Consider the following 18,099-nt stretch of genomic DNA (forward strand, 5'->3'; position numbering starts at 1 on the left):
CCCAGGGGCCTGGAGAGAAGACCAGCAAAGACCATCTTGTGCCTTCCATGTAAGAAAGAACCTCAGTGGAAAGTTAGCTGCCTTTCCTCTGAAGAACCAACAAAATAAATCCCCTTTTATTAAAAGCCAATCCGTCTCTGGTGTGTTGCATTCCAGCAGTTAGCAAACTAGAACAAAATGGTTTCCACCCTACAATATCAAATCATGATTAAAGGACTGGCTTTCCTGAGGTACACATCACTTTCAAGCTAGCACAATACACTAGGACAAAATGGAATTGAAGTAAACATATGAACTTTTGAATTGAAGTAACATGAACAAGCCTATTTTCTGCTTTTAAAAATATATTTCTATATTTTAGAAAGTACAGTTGAATTTTATCAACTTCTATTGATAAGGTCATAATATTTTTCCTTTGTTACACTGTTTGCATTGAATCATATTGATACATTCCAAACATATTATTATTTTTGCCACATTGTTAGATTATATTTGCCAAAATTTTATTAAGACTTTTCCATTAGTCCTATATACTTTCCTTTTCATATGTTCTATTTTTTCATTTTCTACCAAGTTTTGGAACTAAAGTAAAATTATTAAAAATGCATTGAGTTTTCTCTTGTGTTTCATAACCTTTGGCGAATACAGTGATTTGTATACATTCTGAAATAAGCAGAATATTTCACTACTTCCTAAGTAGTTAATTTTTCTTCAAAAAATGTTTTCTGACCTGTTTTGCACCTGTTCCACATGCTCCCTATACCTGCAACACCCAGAATTATCCTGTCATACATCTATGAACTAGAATGCCTGCAATACCTTTTCTTGCTGCTAAACTGTTTTTATTTTAAAGAATCATTCCGAAGGTAACTTCTTATTAGTGGCTTCCTTAAACACCACATTCAAATACGTACATTCTACTCCCATAGCTATTCAGATATCCTTCCATTAGTATACTCTACTGGACTTATTTGTTTACATGCCTGTTCAATACTAAATTTATTAGTGATGCTATTGCATCCACTCTGAGTTTTGGATAAAGAGATAACAACCTCATACACCTAGACGTCTAACATATTCATTCAGCATTGTGTGTCTAAAGTCATGACAGAGGAAGTCCAGAGAAGAACTGAGAAGCACACTCCTGGTAGACCGAGATGACTACTTTCATAGAATTAACTTTTTATTTATTGTCTCATGTTAAGAAACCTGGTATTGCCAGTATCATGGTTATATTTTTACACATTGCCAGAATAAAAACAGAGTTTATGCATAGTATGTAGAAATGTTTCTGTTGTTGTTAATGCTTAACACATGTCCACTCATGTACTAAGCACAAGTAGCATAGCAGAAAGCTTGGAGGAAAAATAAACATTATTTGAAATGTAAAACAGAAAAAAAAATAACCTGACTGTACTTCAAAGTGGTCCTTCTTATATGCATATTAAAATGGATTTCATGAAAGATAGATTTAGAACTGATAAATACCCTGCATATTTAAAAGGACTTTGTTTTCCTAAAAGGAAGAGAAATGATTTATATAAGTGTGTGTGTGCATGTGCGAGACACACAGAGAAACAAAAAGAAAAAAAAGGAGAGAGAAAGCAGAAGTAGATTCAGTATCATTCAATGTGCCTTCTTACTAAAAGACAATAACACAAGAACCCATTTTAATGCTGTGATAAAACTCAAATCCATATGCATTGCTAAATACAACAATCCAGTTAAAATTATTAGGGATGTAAGCCGGGGAAACTACTCTCAGAATTGCTTCTTGCTCTAGAGATTTAAGCATGAAGGATCTCTAGATCCTATACATATAATGCAAATCTAGTGAATTAATGACTCAGATTTGTGATCATAAAATTTTAAGTCACAGTGAAAATGTTCTAAAAAATGACTATATACAATATCCCACTTCCCATTCCTATGGTTATGAGCACTTCCAGGGTAGTGCCAAAGTGTTAACTCCCAAGTTTGAAGTGCATGTGATGCAGCCAAAGGCAAAACATTTTTAATCTGAGGCAATCAAAATCCCCTACAATTTGAAGAATCCTGAAAGTGAAGTACTGTGTAAAGTATAATTTAGAAACACTATCTTTATAAAAATTTGTATGACATGTGACTGGGATGTACCAATCATGATTCAGATCCACCAGTGTTAATACAAATTCTCAACATTTAGTGTTCAATCTTATAATCTTTCTGATTGTGACATTTCTGCATAGTAGAAATGAGCCAGCATTTTGATAACTCTTTTTCGAAATGTGTATCCCTAAAATGTTTATGAAAGTAAAGACTTTCCAATTGAATATTTAACTGGAAGCAAGCAGAATATGTGAAATACTTTTATACTGGCTCCGGAATTTCTTTTTGAAGTTAGCAGTCTATTTCTCATCAAAAGTACATTACAGCATCAATCTTTACCCATCCACATAACAAATACATAGGAAACAAAGTGTATACTAATGAAAGGATTCCCCCCCAATATCAAATCCAAGTTAGCATTTTCTTGCTTAATATAATTAATGAAACAATTATATTATGGCACTTTAAGGTAAACACTGGTAGATTGAATTATTTTCCCAATTTAGACATGTTCTTTACTGTCATTTGTTTCTTGTGGGTATCTACATAATCTCTTGAGAGTCATTATTTTAAACTAAGTTGTGGCCCAAATGAATGAGTGTAGGCCTTAACCCGGGTTACTGGGAAGCCTTATAAGAGAAAGAAATGCACTTCAAGCTTCCGAGAAAGCCACAGGAAGGAGCAGAAGCCAAAAGTCACTGAGACCCGGAAGAGAAAGATGAGGACCCAGAAGAGAAAGCCGAGGATGGCAGCATGTGACCTCAGGCAAGGAGATAAACTGAGCTGCTGTAAGCAAACGCTACAGGCTGTTAACACCAGAATGTTACAGACTTTGGGGAGAAAGTATTTCTTGCTAGCCCTTGCATTTCTGACTCTTCCGACCTCTAAACTGTAAGTCAGTATATTCCCATTGTTGTTTCAGCCAAACCATTCTGTGGTACTTGTCATAGCCGACTGATAAAATAATACACACTCCTTTCCTTTTAAATGTAGATTCATAAATTTATTTTATGAGTTGGAAGTCAGTATACTTGTTTTTTCAGAAATCTATGTATACAAGGGTGTCATTATTAATTTTGTAGTGAGCTATGGAAAAAGCACCAGTTCTGAAGCCAGACATACAGATTTGAACTCTGGTTTTTCTCTTCATGTCTAGGGTGAACAAAGAAAAGTCACTCAGTTTATTTGAGGCTTAGTTCCTTTATTTTTTTACAATATAAATGGTAACAGTAACAAGGGCTATTATAAGACCTCAGAGGAATTACGTATTAATGAGGTTTAGTGCTTTCCATCACATAATTTAAAATTAAAACTGATATATACTTACCTAAGAACTCTTTCCATCTTGCTTCACACATGTGTACACCTTCATTCATTCTTAATTTGACTCCCTTGTATTCATTTTGGAAGAGTAGAGTCACTTTAGAACTTTATTTTTTATTTTAAACCAAATTTTAAATGCTAAAATGTGTCAAACTAGTTCTTTTATTTGATTTTTTTTTTCCAAGTTTGGGCTTCTTAAGATTCTATTTTTTTTTTCACCCTGTATGTCTATGAAACAGAGTACTGAAACTGAGATTGTTTGGGCAAAGGGTAAATGCATGTGCAGTTTTACTGGAGAGTTCCCCATGGTGGTGCTTCATATCACACTTTGATGTTTGAGTGCTCATTTTCCCATAGCCTTGCCACACTGTGAGCTGCCAAAATTTGGGGTTTCCTTTGTGGTAGTCTGGTAGTGGGAAATGTACCAAGAAACAGTTTTAATTTGATTTTTCTCTTGTAATTGAGTTTGAGCACCTTTCAATAATTTTCCGTTCATATAGTTTCTATGAAATTGTTGGAATCTTTCTTTTCCACCTTGATACCACATGTAGGTATGTGTGTATAGGCACATATATATCTATATGCCTTTATAACTTTATGTTGTCAGTTGCAAATATTTTACATTATTTATTTTTTCTCTGCTCATGTTTTTATTATAAAAGTTCATTTTTACATAGTCGAATTTATCAGTATTTCCTCGTATTACATCGGGATATTGAATCATAGTTTGGAAAGTCTACCCAACTTCCACTTCATAAAGGAATTAGCTTTCATGGTGCTCACATTTTATCTAAAGAAGATAATAAATATAAATTAAGTAAAACACACAGTATTATGTGTGTAATAAGGTAAGACATACTATGGAGAAAAAATCAACAGAGAGAGGGGTCTGGGAACCAAGATGAGAAGAGAAAGAAGAGGCCACTACCAGCTGTGAGAACATTAGGAGTGGTACAGAGGAAAGCAAATGTGCAAAGTCTGGGAAAGAAAAGCCAGAATGTAAGAGGAAGATTGGGAGAGACAGTTTGTAAGGAAGGAGGTTAGATAGCAAGATTTAAGAACAAAAAGGTTCAAGTCTCCTTAATTTGTTACTGCAGTGCCAATAAAACCACCCTCCTTTTAATCCCCTTTCTTTTGGAACCAGGTATGTTGAAGAAACTGCTGCTCTGACTTGGAATTTTAATAAATTCTTTTGGGATATTGTACAAATTGGGTGCATTTGCTTGGATAAATTCCAAATGGCTCTGAGATTTAATTGTAAAAAAGAAAAAAACTGTATGAGAACTAGAGGACAAGCTCATCTCCTAATAACCCCTAGCCACAGCTATACTGCATATTCAGTGGGTCCTGGCATTAGCACATCACACTTCAGGGCCTTTGCACATGCTGCTACCTTTACCTGCAACCCCTTCCTCAGATACCTACGGGGCTCCCTCTCACCACCTTTACAAAACTGTGGCCTCTGCTAGTATGGGTCTCTGTAAGTTGCTTCCAGTGCTCTGCTTCATATTTTCCACGGTTCTTATATGCCAAAATACTGTACATTTTGCTTATTTACCTTGTCAGTTCTTGGTCTTCCTGTCCTAGAACACCAACATTTGGCATTTTTATTCAGCAGTATATCCCCAATGCCTAGAGGAGGGAGTTGCTCAGTTATGTTTTGCTGCCAAGTATGAAAGGGACGAGGGGATTTTCACAGGTACACAGAGTTAGGGCCCAAAGGGCCCCATTCTCTTGGGATGAAGGGAAAGGAGGCGAGGAGTGGAAGAAAGCAGCAGAAGTGTGTGTAAGGAGGGACTGCAGGCATGGGTAGAGACAATGGGCTGACAAATCCAGATGATCCCTTCTTCCAAGTGTCTTCCTGGAGGAGGTTGGGTGTTGGGGTGAACAAATGTGGATCTTGACTCCTGTTTGAGCCTTCTCTTTACCTGTACAGCTGTTGCAGGACCCCCTAGGCTTGGACGTAGTGCATCCACCACTGGGGCAGAGACAGGCCTTGGCAGAGCTCCTCAGAAAGGGCGGCCTGGCCTGGCTGCTCCCACCAGCCCCCCACAGCCTCTTGCAGCTGGGAGATTCACTCCAACACCTGTTTCAGCAGGTTCTCCAATTGTTTCAAAGCCTACCCCAGATTCTCTCTCTTCTCCCTTTCCTGGGATGCCTGGATTTGCAGCAGCTCCTGGGTGGATGATCCTGGAGCTAGGTTCGTCTTCATGTGGAGCATATCCCAGCACAGAGACTTCACTGGTCCTGGAGGAACACAATGTCCTGTCGCAGAGAGGCAGCCTGAGGGAGAAGCAATTGTGGGGCCTTCCCTGCAGGCAGCCTCAGCATGTGGCTCCATCCTAGGAGGCTGGAGCCCCCTGGGGATGTGGGTTGCAGTTGGTGGATGGATGGTAAGACTGTGGGGAGGTGCTTGAACCATCTGGAGATGTGCCACAGGAAGGTACACAGTGGAAGGTGGGGCGGATGTTGGATCTCCTCCTCTAGACAGCGAAGCAGCTCCTGGCTCTGTGATGCTGCTTCTTCAGATGTAGGAACCAAAGTTCACTGAATCAGAGCCAGAACCTCTCCAGGGCTCCAGCACAGGCAGGTCTTGCTTGCTGGGTTTCCCTTGAACAGATGGCCTTGTTCCTGAGTCTCCCCCATAAGTGGCACCAGTGTAGGATTCACAGCTGCTTGGCCTGTAAGTCCCTCAGCAGAAGCTGATGCTGTCAAGCTGCCTTTCACAGTTTCTGGCTCTGGGTATGCAGAGCCTTGAGCTCCACCCAGAGCCCACAGCCCAGGAGCCCCAGTGCCAGCACCTGCCTTTCCCTTGATCCTAGGGCACTCCCTTCCATCTCCTTCATCAGTTCCTGGAGGCGCCAGGTCAGGACTTGATTGTCTTTCTGTCGGGGTCCCCCCGTATCACCAGCATAACCATATCCTGACAACCCTCCTGGATGTGGTACATTATGGATGGCGAGGCCTGGCTGGAGTCCAGCTGGTCCAGGGCTTAGGACCTGGGTATCTCCAGACCTCCAAGCCTATCCGCACTGCACAGCGATCCAATCTCTGCCTCGCCCTCTGCAGCCAGGCATTCCAATGGGTAGAACGTGTCCCAGAGGGTGGTTTGTCAGTATTGTTTCCACTGAGCTTAGCTTTGCTGGTAGGTGGTTCCAACGTGGTCATCAGAGGGGGTTGTCAGGATATTGCCTCCCTTGGCCTGTGGAATCAGGAGGTTCTGCAGTAACTGGGTCTGGAGGGTACAGGCTGTTCAGATGTTATGCAGGATTATGGGATCCAGACCCAAGGCAGCTGATGTCTGGGATCTAAAGGTCACACCTACTTTGGCCTTCCTTTCTATGTCTTCAGGTGCCTGAGCTGATTCTGCAGCTGCTGTATGGGATCTTGCAGCTTATGCTGATGTCTTTGCATGGCCCCAGCTTGGGCCCAGAATAGGAGAGCATGACGCTGGGTGTTTTCACATGTTTTGCAGTGCCTGCTCCATGGCCATGCTCTGAGTCTCAGTATCTAGCTCCATCAGCTCCAGGATCTGGTCTAACTCCTGGATCTCAGCCCTAGATGGGTCACAGAGGCTTCCAACTCCAGCTTCCTGTCCTGATGGCTGTACCTGAGCAGGTTTCCCCAAATCTTCTTGGCACTCCTCTCACAGTACACATGCCGCAAGACAGAGGTGCAGATATTGGCCCCCTGGTCCAGACACAGCCTGCATGGTGTGGCCTCTGGGACCTGGGCTAGGCAAGGCACCCCTATCTCCCCCCACTACCCAACAGCCCAGTTCTCATGCTTACATGACGAGGTTCTGAACAGATCAGAACTGAAAAAAAAGATGATTTGCATGTTTTTGAATTAGTGCAGGGTTAGATTTGAGATGGTAGGTATAGTAGCTAGTGTCAAATCTTTGTATTACTGTTTAAAAAAATGAATACACAGCTGCTTTTCCAAAGCTTCAGAGTTGGACATGGCCCTGCATTATGAATGGCAGGTTAAAAGTCTGCAGAGCTCAAGGTGAAACGCATCCCTACGTTAGTTCAAAGCCCACACTCTTTGCGATATATCGCACTGCTCTCCAGTTTGACAATTAGCTTCCGATTAGGCATCGACCATTTAATTACGATAGCATGGCAAGATGGAAAGACCATTGTCTTGGAAATAAAAACATCTGGTGTCTAGTCTTATTAATTATGGGCCATTTGTACAAACTACTTAATTATTTGCTTAAAATTTATATAACCTTCTCTGTAAAATAAACATAATGTTAAATGCCATTATTTATACATTTTGACTATATATGAGTCACCATGCAAAGTGCTTTATATGAATTACTTCATTTCAGTCTCACCGTGACTCTTTGAGGCAAATAATATTTTTATCCACAGTTTACAAGAAAAAAATTGTAGTGAAGGTAGCTGCATGGAATGCTTATTCTTGCATGGAATTAACACACCTGAGAAGTGGTGAAACTAGGTGAAACACGGTTTCTGGTTCTTGAGATCATGAGCTTACTGGCTATACAATATGGGTGGGAAGGATTCCTCTTGAAAAGGGACAATTAAATAATATCTTATTTTGAATTTGTTAAAATGTGATTAATTAGATAGGTTTGCTAATATATATTCCTCATGGAAGCAATCATAACAGAAGGGTGATAAAGGAAGAAAAAGAACGAAAAATGGAAGACAAAACAATTCACATCATGAGTAACTACCTTGTTAGAAGAAATTTACATATAATCTTCACAGTAAATATATTTTGTGAGTGGTATTGCTTCCATTTTAGAGATGAAGATCCTGAGATTTAAGGAAATTAGGGATCTTGTTCAAGGTCAACAGTTCAAAATAATTGGAGTTAGGATTTAAATGTAAATGGTTTGGCTCCAAGAGTCTTGTTCTTGATCATTTTATTAAATTGAATTACAACCACAAAATAAAAGCACATTAAAGAACATGCATAGTATCTATGCATTGTCAAAGAAAAAGGAATGATCCAGATTAGACAAATTAATCATCAAGATGACACTTTTTATGTAACACCTTGTTCATATTTATAGAGCCCATTCAAAAATTACCAGTAGACCGATGTAGATACAGGACATCTCCTCCAATATCTATGGATATGTGACCTTGGAGGGTTAAAAGGTGTGCATTCACTTCAGTAGACTGAAACAACAACAAAACCCTTATAATTTCCAAGTCTTTTCCTTATATACACCTCCATTCACTAAAACTCTGACTGTGTTGTGAATCTTGAGCCCAGGACCACTCCAACTATTGACCAGGAGGGTTTGGAGAGTCTACCTTAATAGTGTAGCACTGCAAAGAAGAGTACTTCCTAGTTTGAATTTTTTTTCCCTGCAGTTTCTGGAGCACAGAGTGAGAGAAGAAGGGTTGGCTTTGTAGCATGCGGTGAGGAGTTTTGACTTCATCCTTTAGAGTTGTGGGAACTTTTGAAAGGTTTTAAGCAGAGAAATCCCATGGTCAAATTTGGGTTTTATAAATAGCTCACTAGGATCTGTACTTATTGAAAAGTAATTCAATTTTTGTTATATTTTCATTTCATGGGACCTCACTTCTTGGTAAGCTCCCCTGTTAAGACTGATCTAAAACTACACTTCCTCCCAAAGCCTTATATTTTGACTTTTTGTATTCAAGCTTGAAATTTTGTAAACTTCATACCACAGTTTTCAAAACTGAATCCTTTGAAATCCCTACCTATTTGATAGTAATCTCTATCTATAAGCAAAATTACATGATCATCTCATAGTCAAATATGATGTATTGTGTGGACCCTGTTAATAGCCTCCCTTGATACCACATACCTTTCTTTTTCAAGGTGAGATTATTATTTCCAGTTTCTTGAAGCCATGAGCAAATCACTTAAAATTTGTATTGTATTTCACTGTCCTTTAAAACTTGCTAGGATATCATCTGTATTTGTTTGATATTTGTTGTGCATAGCGTAGTTTACTAACCGCACTGCTACGCTGATTGATTTCATTATTTGGAAGTCCTAGACTCGCATGTTTAAAATGGGATAGAGCAGGCATGGAGACAACAAAATATGGTGTTTGCCTGACATTTTCAAGTAATGGTGCTGACAGAGGTGTCTACTTCACTAACACATCCTTGGAGTAAGTAAAGCAAAAGTATCAACAGCAGATAAGATATAAAAATCGTGTTATCCCAATAGGTGAACAAAATATGGTAATAATGAATATGGTCGAATATAGTAGAATAGGGAGTAAACGTAAGATAGTTATCAAAAGATCTGGATACTAGAGTTTTAGGTTCATTTGATTGTTCTCAAGCTTGGCTACATACAAGAATTCATTTAAATTTCTTTTGCATGTATAAGATTTTGACTTCGTATACCTTCGACATCTGTATTTCTAGATTTGAAATACGTAAACTCTGAATCTAATATCTGAAAATAAGAAGAGAAGATTCTTGGAAATAACAGTCAGGGCAAGATGGGTTAGATTGTAGAATTACTTGAATTATATACAGTGTAGTTTGCACGCGATTGTAACTTCAAGGTTATAATTAGAATATCAATAAGGGGGGGATTTTGTAAAAAAAAAAAAGCATTCCAGAAAAATCCATCAATTGATTATAGCATGACTTGTTTGATAAAAGACTGTTTATGGTACGAATCTAGTGACTTATATCACATCTGAAAGAAATGAGTAACTACAAGAATTATTTTAAAGAAAATGACTAAATACCAGAACTCCAAGCATAAATCACTTGTGAATGAGTTGTGTATGAATCAAAATTCATAGAAATGCAGATCTTGAGTATAATCATATCATTGTTTCACAGCTACACCCTGCATTTGCAAAGCCCATTTCTCTTTTCTCTACAGTCCCTTCCACTCTTTATCTGACTTCTTTGCTTAGATAAGTACATTTTTTATTTTAGTGTGTGTAGAAACAGCTTGCTTACTAATATCAGAATTAAAGGTCTTGCGTGTGGAGTTCAGTACTCATGGTTTCTGTCTTCCAGCAACAAATAACTTAATTGTGAGATGTAGAAGATAGAAAATAGATAAATAGAGAAAGAAATGAAAACAGAGAAGGACAGTGACAGAAGAACAGAGAAAAACTTCTATCAAAAAGACTTAGCATTCCAATCTGGGTAGCAATTTTTGAAAGGAATTCATAAAATGTGCTTTCAGTAAATATTTTTATTCATTTAAAATATCAGAATGAGAAGCCCACTAACATAATCAATGTGTAGATGTGCACTAATTATTTAACATCACCATATTGTCTTTGTGAATTCAAATTAATTAAAAATAATGAGCTCCTCATGTCCATTTCACACTTTAAGCCTTCCTAGGATGAGCAATGAAATGGCAAATGAAATTAGAAAATGAAGGCTTCTCAATTCTTTTCAGAAAATAAATATACAACCAGAGCATGTAAACCCACTGTCACTTTATATAGTAGCAATCTAGACTAAAATGAAGATGAAACAGCTTTCCTGGCTGAAATGAAGATATCAGCTGCATTAAATTAGATTTTTTGGTGCTTAAGTGAAAGACAGTTTTTCGAGTATCTAAATTACCTGCCTCAAATCATTTCATAAATTGGACTAAACAGTATTGAGTTTTGAGGTTGATTTTCTATTCCCTTTGTTTGACACAAAGTTCAGTGCTCCATTTCTTCTTTAACTGTGAAAGAAGCTTTAATAACAGAGACTATACAAGTAATGTAGAAATGAAATGCTTCAAATTGCATTTGTGTCCCCAAAGTCTGCTTCATACTCGTCCCAAGAAAAGCACATATTCTGAAGTAGTTTTAAGGAGCACTCCTTCTGAATGGGTAATAATTTCTTTTATAAGATATACATTTTCGGTTTTGAAAATAATAGGAAAATAATCCCTCTTTGTTCGTTTTTAAGTAGAATTGTCCACAGAATGTTGGCATTTTTACTGATTGCCTCAGTTTCCACAATGTTAAAATATGTATGTTTATCACAAGTATTTCTATTTATACACTTACTCAATTTTCTTACTATTACTATGGGGGTAGTTCTCTAAATCCAAGTTTATTGATCTGCATATAAGATGGGGAGGAAGGACGTAAACAGATCTCTATATTATCATTATATGAATACAGGGAAACAGCTATAAATATGCTTACTGTACATAAATAAATCTAGAAAAATGAGAATGTAGCATAAATAAAAGTAGGGTAGTATTTCAAAACTTACAATATTCTTTAAACAATGTAGAGAAAACCAAAAGCAAATTATTAATACATTTTCAATAGCAATAGGAATGTCAAAATCTTGTTATTGCTGCATTATTAATTGTAACCTTTGGATAAAAATATGTCAATGGAAATTTAATGAGATGCTGGTTTGAGCAAATTTTATGTCATAGCAGCTAAAATACAGCTTCATTAACATAGATACTGTATTTTCAGAGTCTGGTAATCTACTTGGAATATACAAATAGTTGTTTCTCAATGAATAACTACTGAACTGAATAGATAGTGTAAAGGTTGTTAGTGAAATCAGAGTTATTAACAAATCTTCTGTTTTGTTTCTTTGGTCATGCATATTGACATTAATTTTGTAATTCCACAAATTATACCTTTACTTACTTAAAAATAAATCTTGTGTTTATTTAATATAAATTTAAATCGATATTTTAAAGTATTAATCAGCTCAGTCTTAAGTTAGTTATTCCTTTCCCCTTAGTTAGAATTTTCCAATGTAAAACCAAGATACCTGAACATGCAATTGCATTGCTATTGCATTTAAGTAGTATTTAAATCAATAACATTCTAGTTTAAAAGAACGTACTTGATATTCAAGGTATTTAATTAAAGCCACATTCCATTAGCAGGAATAATCTGAACTTGATTTGCTCTACTGAAACATTTTGGTCATTTTATCAGATCAGCCCCCTCTAAAAATTGTCAGTTTGGCTGTTGCTCATAAAGCCCACCTTACTCACAGAATTTTTTAATTTCCCTTGGGACACCTGATAAACATGAAAATTTGAAACTATGTTTTGTTCCTATGTTTAGTGCTCAAATATAGATGTATCTAATGAGATTCTGTACGAATAATTTCTGCAATTGAAATAAAAACTCTCAAAAAAACTTCCTCTTTTAATAGTTAACATTGAAATAAAATAATAATTTTATTCCTGAAAGTCACACTGCTTTTTCTTTCTGAGTGATAACTGCTTTTTTCTTAACGTATGAAAAATGCGACTGCACATGATATGGAAACACAACACCAAACGTGTATGGTTGGATATGATTACTGGACCATGTTCAGAATTATTATGAATATATCTGAAGACACAGATCGTGTTCATATTATTGAAAACTAAAGGCATAATTCATGCTGCAGGCTTTGAAGGACATGCTACATGGCCAATTTTCCCTAAAGAGATCTATTTTAGATAGTGTTTGTTGCTTAAATGTAATGTTATAGTATTTCAAATACTTATTTTCCAATAAAACTTCTTCTAGAAAACATTGAGCAGGTTATGCTTATATTTATGATTATAAAACACAAAAGAAGCATGTGACCACTTGATTATCTAAATAAAGAAGCTTTACATAAATAAATAGGTCTATTTGGTGGACATCTGTAAGAACACTCACACACACAACATGCATCCTTTTTTCCTGAGATTGTAAATACTTTGATTTATTGGGATCCCATACTCATTTCTGTGTTCTCACAGCATATACTGAACCATGATGAGTTGGCAATAAGGATATTAGAAATGATGGCAATATTTATAGAACAATGACTAGGTGTCAGGCACAGTTTAAGAGACTTAACATTAAATGCTCTGTTTAAATTGATTTCCATTAGGCATTGTGTATTGTTGATTTTCTTAAGACAAAAATAGCACTTGCTCATGGAATAATAATTAGAAAATCCAATAACCAAGGATGAATAAAGAAAATAAAATGATACCATCTGGAAACAGCCATTGTAAGCATTTTGCAGTAAACCTGGTTTTATTTTTAACTTTTTTATTGCATAATAACATATATACAACACAAAGAAAGAAAAAAGCAATAGTTTTCAAAGCACTCTTAAACATGTAGTTACAGGACATATCCCAGAGTTTGTCTTAGGCTACCATACCATCATCTTAGATTTTTCCTTCTAGCTGCTCCATAATATAGGAGGCTAGAAAGCATAAATATTTTTTCTTCTTTTTTGTAAAATATAACATATATACAAGAAAGCAATAAGTTTCAAAGCACAGCACTACAAAAGTTTGGCTTGCGTTACAATTCCACAATTTTAGGTTTTGACTTCTAGCTTCTCTAAGATACTGGAGACTAAAAGAGATCATTTAATGTTTCAACAATCATATTCTATTTGTTAAATCCTGTCTTCTCTGTATCACTCCACGATCACCATTGATCTTTCTGTCCCTCTCTTTAGGGGTGTTTGGGTTGTGGCCATTCTAACTTTTTCATGTTGAAAGGGTCTGTCAGTAATATGGGGTAGGGAGATGGAACTATCTGATGTTCTGGAGAGGCTGGGCCCTCTAGGTTTCAGGTCTTATTTGGTCCAGGGACCCATCTGGAAGTTTTAGATTTCTGGAAAGTTACCCTAGTACATGGAACCCTTGTGGAATCTTACATATTGCCCTAAGTGTTCTTTAGGATTGTTTGGAATGGTCCTGGTTGGGGGTTGGCAAGTTATGATAGGTAGCAATGTCTAACTGAAGCTTGCATAAGAGCAACCTCCAGAGTAGCCTCTTAACTATTTGATGCTCTCTGCCACTGATACTTTATTAGTTACATTTCTTTCTCCCGTTTGGTCAGGATAAAATTGTTGACCCCATTGTGCCAGGGCTAGACTGATCTCTGGGAGTCATCTCCTACATTGCCAGGGAGATTTTCACCCCTGGATGTCATGTTGTATGTAGAGGGGAAGGCAATGATTTCAGTTGCAGAGTCTGGCTCAGAGAGAGTGAGGCCATATCTGAGCAACAAAAGAGGGCCTCCAGAAGTAACTCTTAGTCATACCTATAGGTAAGCTGAGCCTTTCCACTACCTACTTCAGCTTCAGAAGAGTAAGCCTCAAGATCAAGGGCTTGGGCTATTGATTTGGATGTCCCTAAAGTTTGACACAGTATCAGGGATTCCCTGATGATAAAAATTAATAGTTCCTTATTTTCTCTCCCATCCCTCAAGGGACTCTGTCAATACTTTTTGATGATCTGCTTAATATACTCTAGGATATATCCAGGCATTACATTAAGCTATACAGGATTAAAGGCCCTCATTCTTATTCTGGGCTCCCTGTGTTTCAGTTGTTCAAATGAGCTAAACAGATAGGTTGAGTTAGATTATGTGCTACAGGAAATTTAGGTCCCAGACCAAATAAATCTTCCTTACTTTGGTCTCAGAGATCTGTGTGGTTCTAAAATATAGACAATGTCTTCGTTACCCCTGTGTTTTGAATTACTTTAGCCCCAACCTGATTGGCTTTACTCTTATCTCTAAATATCAAAATGTGATTTTTTATATTTTTGATTATTTTAATTTATTTATGTTTATTTTTTAAACATGCAACTTTGGGCAGTTTAATTTTTCCTACCAGGCTCTCTTTCATCTTGAGTGTTTTGTCATTCTTTGTCAATCAAAAAAAAAGAAGTGTGACGGTTTGAAACTGTATGTACACCTGAAAATCATATTCTTAAACCTAATCCATTCTTGTGATTTGGAACCTATTGTAAGTAGGTTTTCATGAGGTTACTTCAGTTAAGACATAGCCCAGGGTGGGCTGGAGTCCTAATATTGAGTCCTTTATAAATGGGATGAATAAAGAGACAGACAGAGTTAGAAAGCCATGGAAAGAAGAAGCTGAAACAAAGAAACTTGAAAGAGATGGCGAGAGACCAGAAGACATCACTATCTGTCTTGCCATGTGACAGAGAAGCCCAGGATCTCTGTGGCTGGTCTTAAGGAAGAAAGCATTGCCTTGATGATGCCTTGAGTCAGACATTTTCATGGACGCAAAAGAGAAAGCCAAACCATTTCATGACATATTGCTTTCAGCAGCCTAGAAAATTAAAACAGAAAGAAGGAAAAAAAAAAACTGTTAGGTTATTCTTTTAAATATTGTGGAAATCTTCCATATGTGGATTATGGGTCATTTGCCTTTTCACTTTGCCCAATTTTCTGTCGCATTCTCTTTCGAGTCCCAGTGTCATGACTAGATATCTTTGGGTTTCTCAAGAATAAATTGGAAAATCATTGCTCCATTGGCCTACAAACATTAACAGAAATTGCGCATTCATTTTATAAGTTGTACTTAAATAGATGCCTATTGAATGATAATTACGTGACTTACACTGTTCAAGGAATAGAGGATAAAACAATGGACAGAGAATAGGTATGATCCCTCCAAATACGGAGTTCACAGACTTGTGAGACTTTAAGTGCTTTGAAACCATAAAATATTTCAACTTTAAGAGGATACCAGCTGCAAAGTGTTTGGAGATTTTCTTTCAGTTCTGGAAAGCTTTTTGACAGCAATTATTTCAGAGTTCATTTACAAATGCTTGTTTATTTATGTTCGTAAATTTAGCCTTTCTACAGAGGAAGCAATATATTGATTTTCAGATTTTCAGCATGACAATCACATCGCTGCTTCCCCATTCCCTCACTCTCCAAATAAGGTTCAATTCTGAGAAAAAGACAAATAAGAACCTAACCAAGATGAAATTAATTGGAGTACTTGGCATGAAACTACTTTAGAATCTGTTTTCTAATACCTTACTCCAGAATTAAACTGCCACATTCAGTCACAAGGAGAAACTGGCAACACTAACTTCCAGCTGGTTGAAAATGTGAACACTCATTTCATCTTGTAAAAACAAGATGAAGCCACTACGACACTCATGCCCGATTCTTCCTCAATCCCTAATTGCTGTCTTTTGCCATGACTAATGGCCAAAGGGAAAATAAAGAGGAGGAATTATAGTTTCCCTATAATACCTAAAAGGAAATTGGGAACAAACAAAATGTAAATGGTCAACAATATATACAATACTTTGCAATATTCAAAAGAACAGCAGAGCCAGCTTTTCTTTATTGACGGAGTGAGAAAAATCTTAATACCTAAACTCAGAGATGGCCTGGAGGAAAGGGACTGGCCCATGGGGTGGGAAGAAAGTAACCACACATGGTACCATGTCTAAAATGATTCAGCCTTAAAGTGCTGTTTCCAGATGCTGACATTTAATTTTCTTACTTGTTACTGTTTATTTGTTTTTTCTTATATTTATTCCATGAACATAAATTATACTTATCTTAATAAAATTAATATTATGCAATACCTAATGAAAAATTATTTAAACAAAATATTTAGCATTATGTGCCTTTACAGTGCTGAACAAACTGCAATAATTTTATGTATTTTGCATATGTACTTTACATGTAATTTTTATAAGATATATATATTATAAGTGATAATTTTCACTTCATAGCCCTCAGTCCAGTAGACCAATTGATTGAGTCTGGAAGTGGATCCATCCTCAGTTGATTAAAACCACTTAATCCCTGGCTGATGCCCTGACTACAGCTTGTAAGAAACCCAGGTTCCTACCCACAGAAACCATGACCTACTAAATGTTGTTTTAAGTGCTAAGCTTTGTAGTAATTAGTTACACAGCTGCCGCTATCCAGTATGAAGAATATAAGGAAGTATTAAATTTCCCAGATTTAGCAATGATGATGTGATGATAATTTATAATCAGTTGTTTAATTGTAATGGCAAGAGCAAAGACTCAATTAAAGGTTGTTAAGGTGTAAATGGAAAGTTAGGAAGCAAAGACAAAGATTAAAGAGAATAACCTTTTAGGACAATTGGCTATAAATTCATGGAGAAAGAAAGCAGCAGTACAGGGGAGCAAGGGAATTATAAAAAAGTTACAAGAAGAGGGAAAGTGAATCTATTTAAAGGATTGCAGTGAGTTTTAAAATATTTTCTTATTAGCTAAACCATAGTGGAAAACATTAATATAATATTCTGTCATCCATTTCAAGAAGTTAAGATATTTTAATAAATAAATTATATTTAAATCTTAATACATAATTCCTTATGTATTATGATATTGAGTAAGATATATTGCCTAGATAAACAGTGATTAAATAATATATACAAATAACTGAAATTTTAGATAAAGCCTCTCTGTGTGTATGAATGTGTTGCACACACACACACATATATATTTACTCATTATAGACTCCTTCAGCTAAATGAATATAAATTTTCAAATAACTCAAGTGTGAAAAAATTAGGCATCATTTAAGTTGTTTTCACAAACAAAAATTAATTTCCTTTAGTTTTTGTTTCAGTTTGCTAAAGCTGCCAGAATGCAATGTATCAGAAATTCGTTGGCATTTTCAGAAGGGCTCAGTTAACTTATAAATTTACAGTTCTAAGGCCATAAAATGTCCAAATTAAGGCATCCAGAGAAAGATGCCTTGACTCTGAAGGAAGGCTAATGGAGACCAGGGTTTCTGCATTACCTGGGAGAGCTATTGGCCCTTTTCTCCTGCGTTGATTTCAAAATGGCTCTCTCAGTTTCTTCGAGAGAACCTCCTGGGGCATTTTTCTTTCTTTTCTAACCTGTCTGGCTCTCTCATAAAGGGCTCCAGCAAGACCCGCCTTGAAATGAGTGAGT

At 36.6% G+C, this 18,099-nt stretch overlaps 1 protein-coding gene and 1 pseudogene across 1 annotated transcript in view; one reads left to right on the plus strand and one right to left on the minus strand.

The window, feature by feature from the left end:
- Positions 1-2,826: 2,826 nt before the first annotated feature.
- Positions 2,827-18,099, plus strand: part of LOC143680482 (uncharacterized) — a 38,010-nt gene continuing 22,737 nt past the window's right edge. Inside the window, exon 1 of the mRNA XM_077156899.1 lies at positions 2,827-2,979. Coding sequence (XP_077013014.1) covers positions 2,834-2,979 — 146 coding nt within the window. The 5' untranslated portion in view covers positions 2,827-2,833. The remainder of the gene's footprint in view (positions 2,980-18,099) is intronic.
- LOC143679522 (HAUS augmin-like complex subunit 5 pseudogene) lies at positions 5,336-7,511 on the minus strand (annotated as a pseudogene).

The sequence above is a fragment of the Tamandua tetradactyla genome, chromosome 4 (genome assembly GCF_023851605.1).
Source record: "Tamandua tetradactyla isolate mTamTet1 chromosome 4, mTamTet1.pri, whole genome shotgun sequence".
Taxonomy (NCBI): domain Eukaryota; kingdom Metazoa; phylum Chordata; class Mammalia; order Pilosa; family Myrmecophagidae; genus Tamandua; species Tamandua tetradactyla.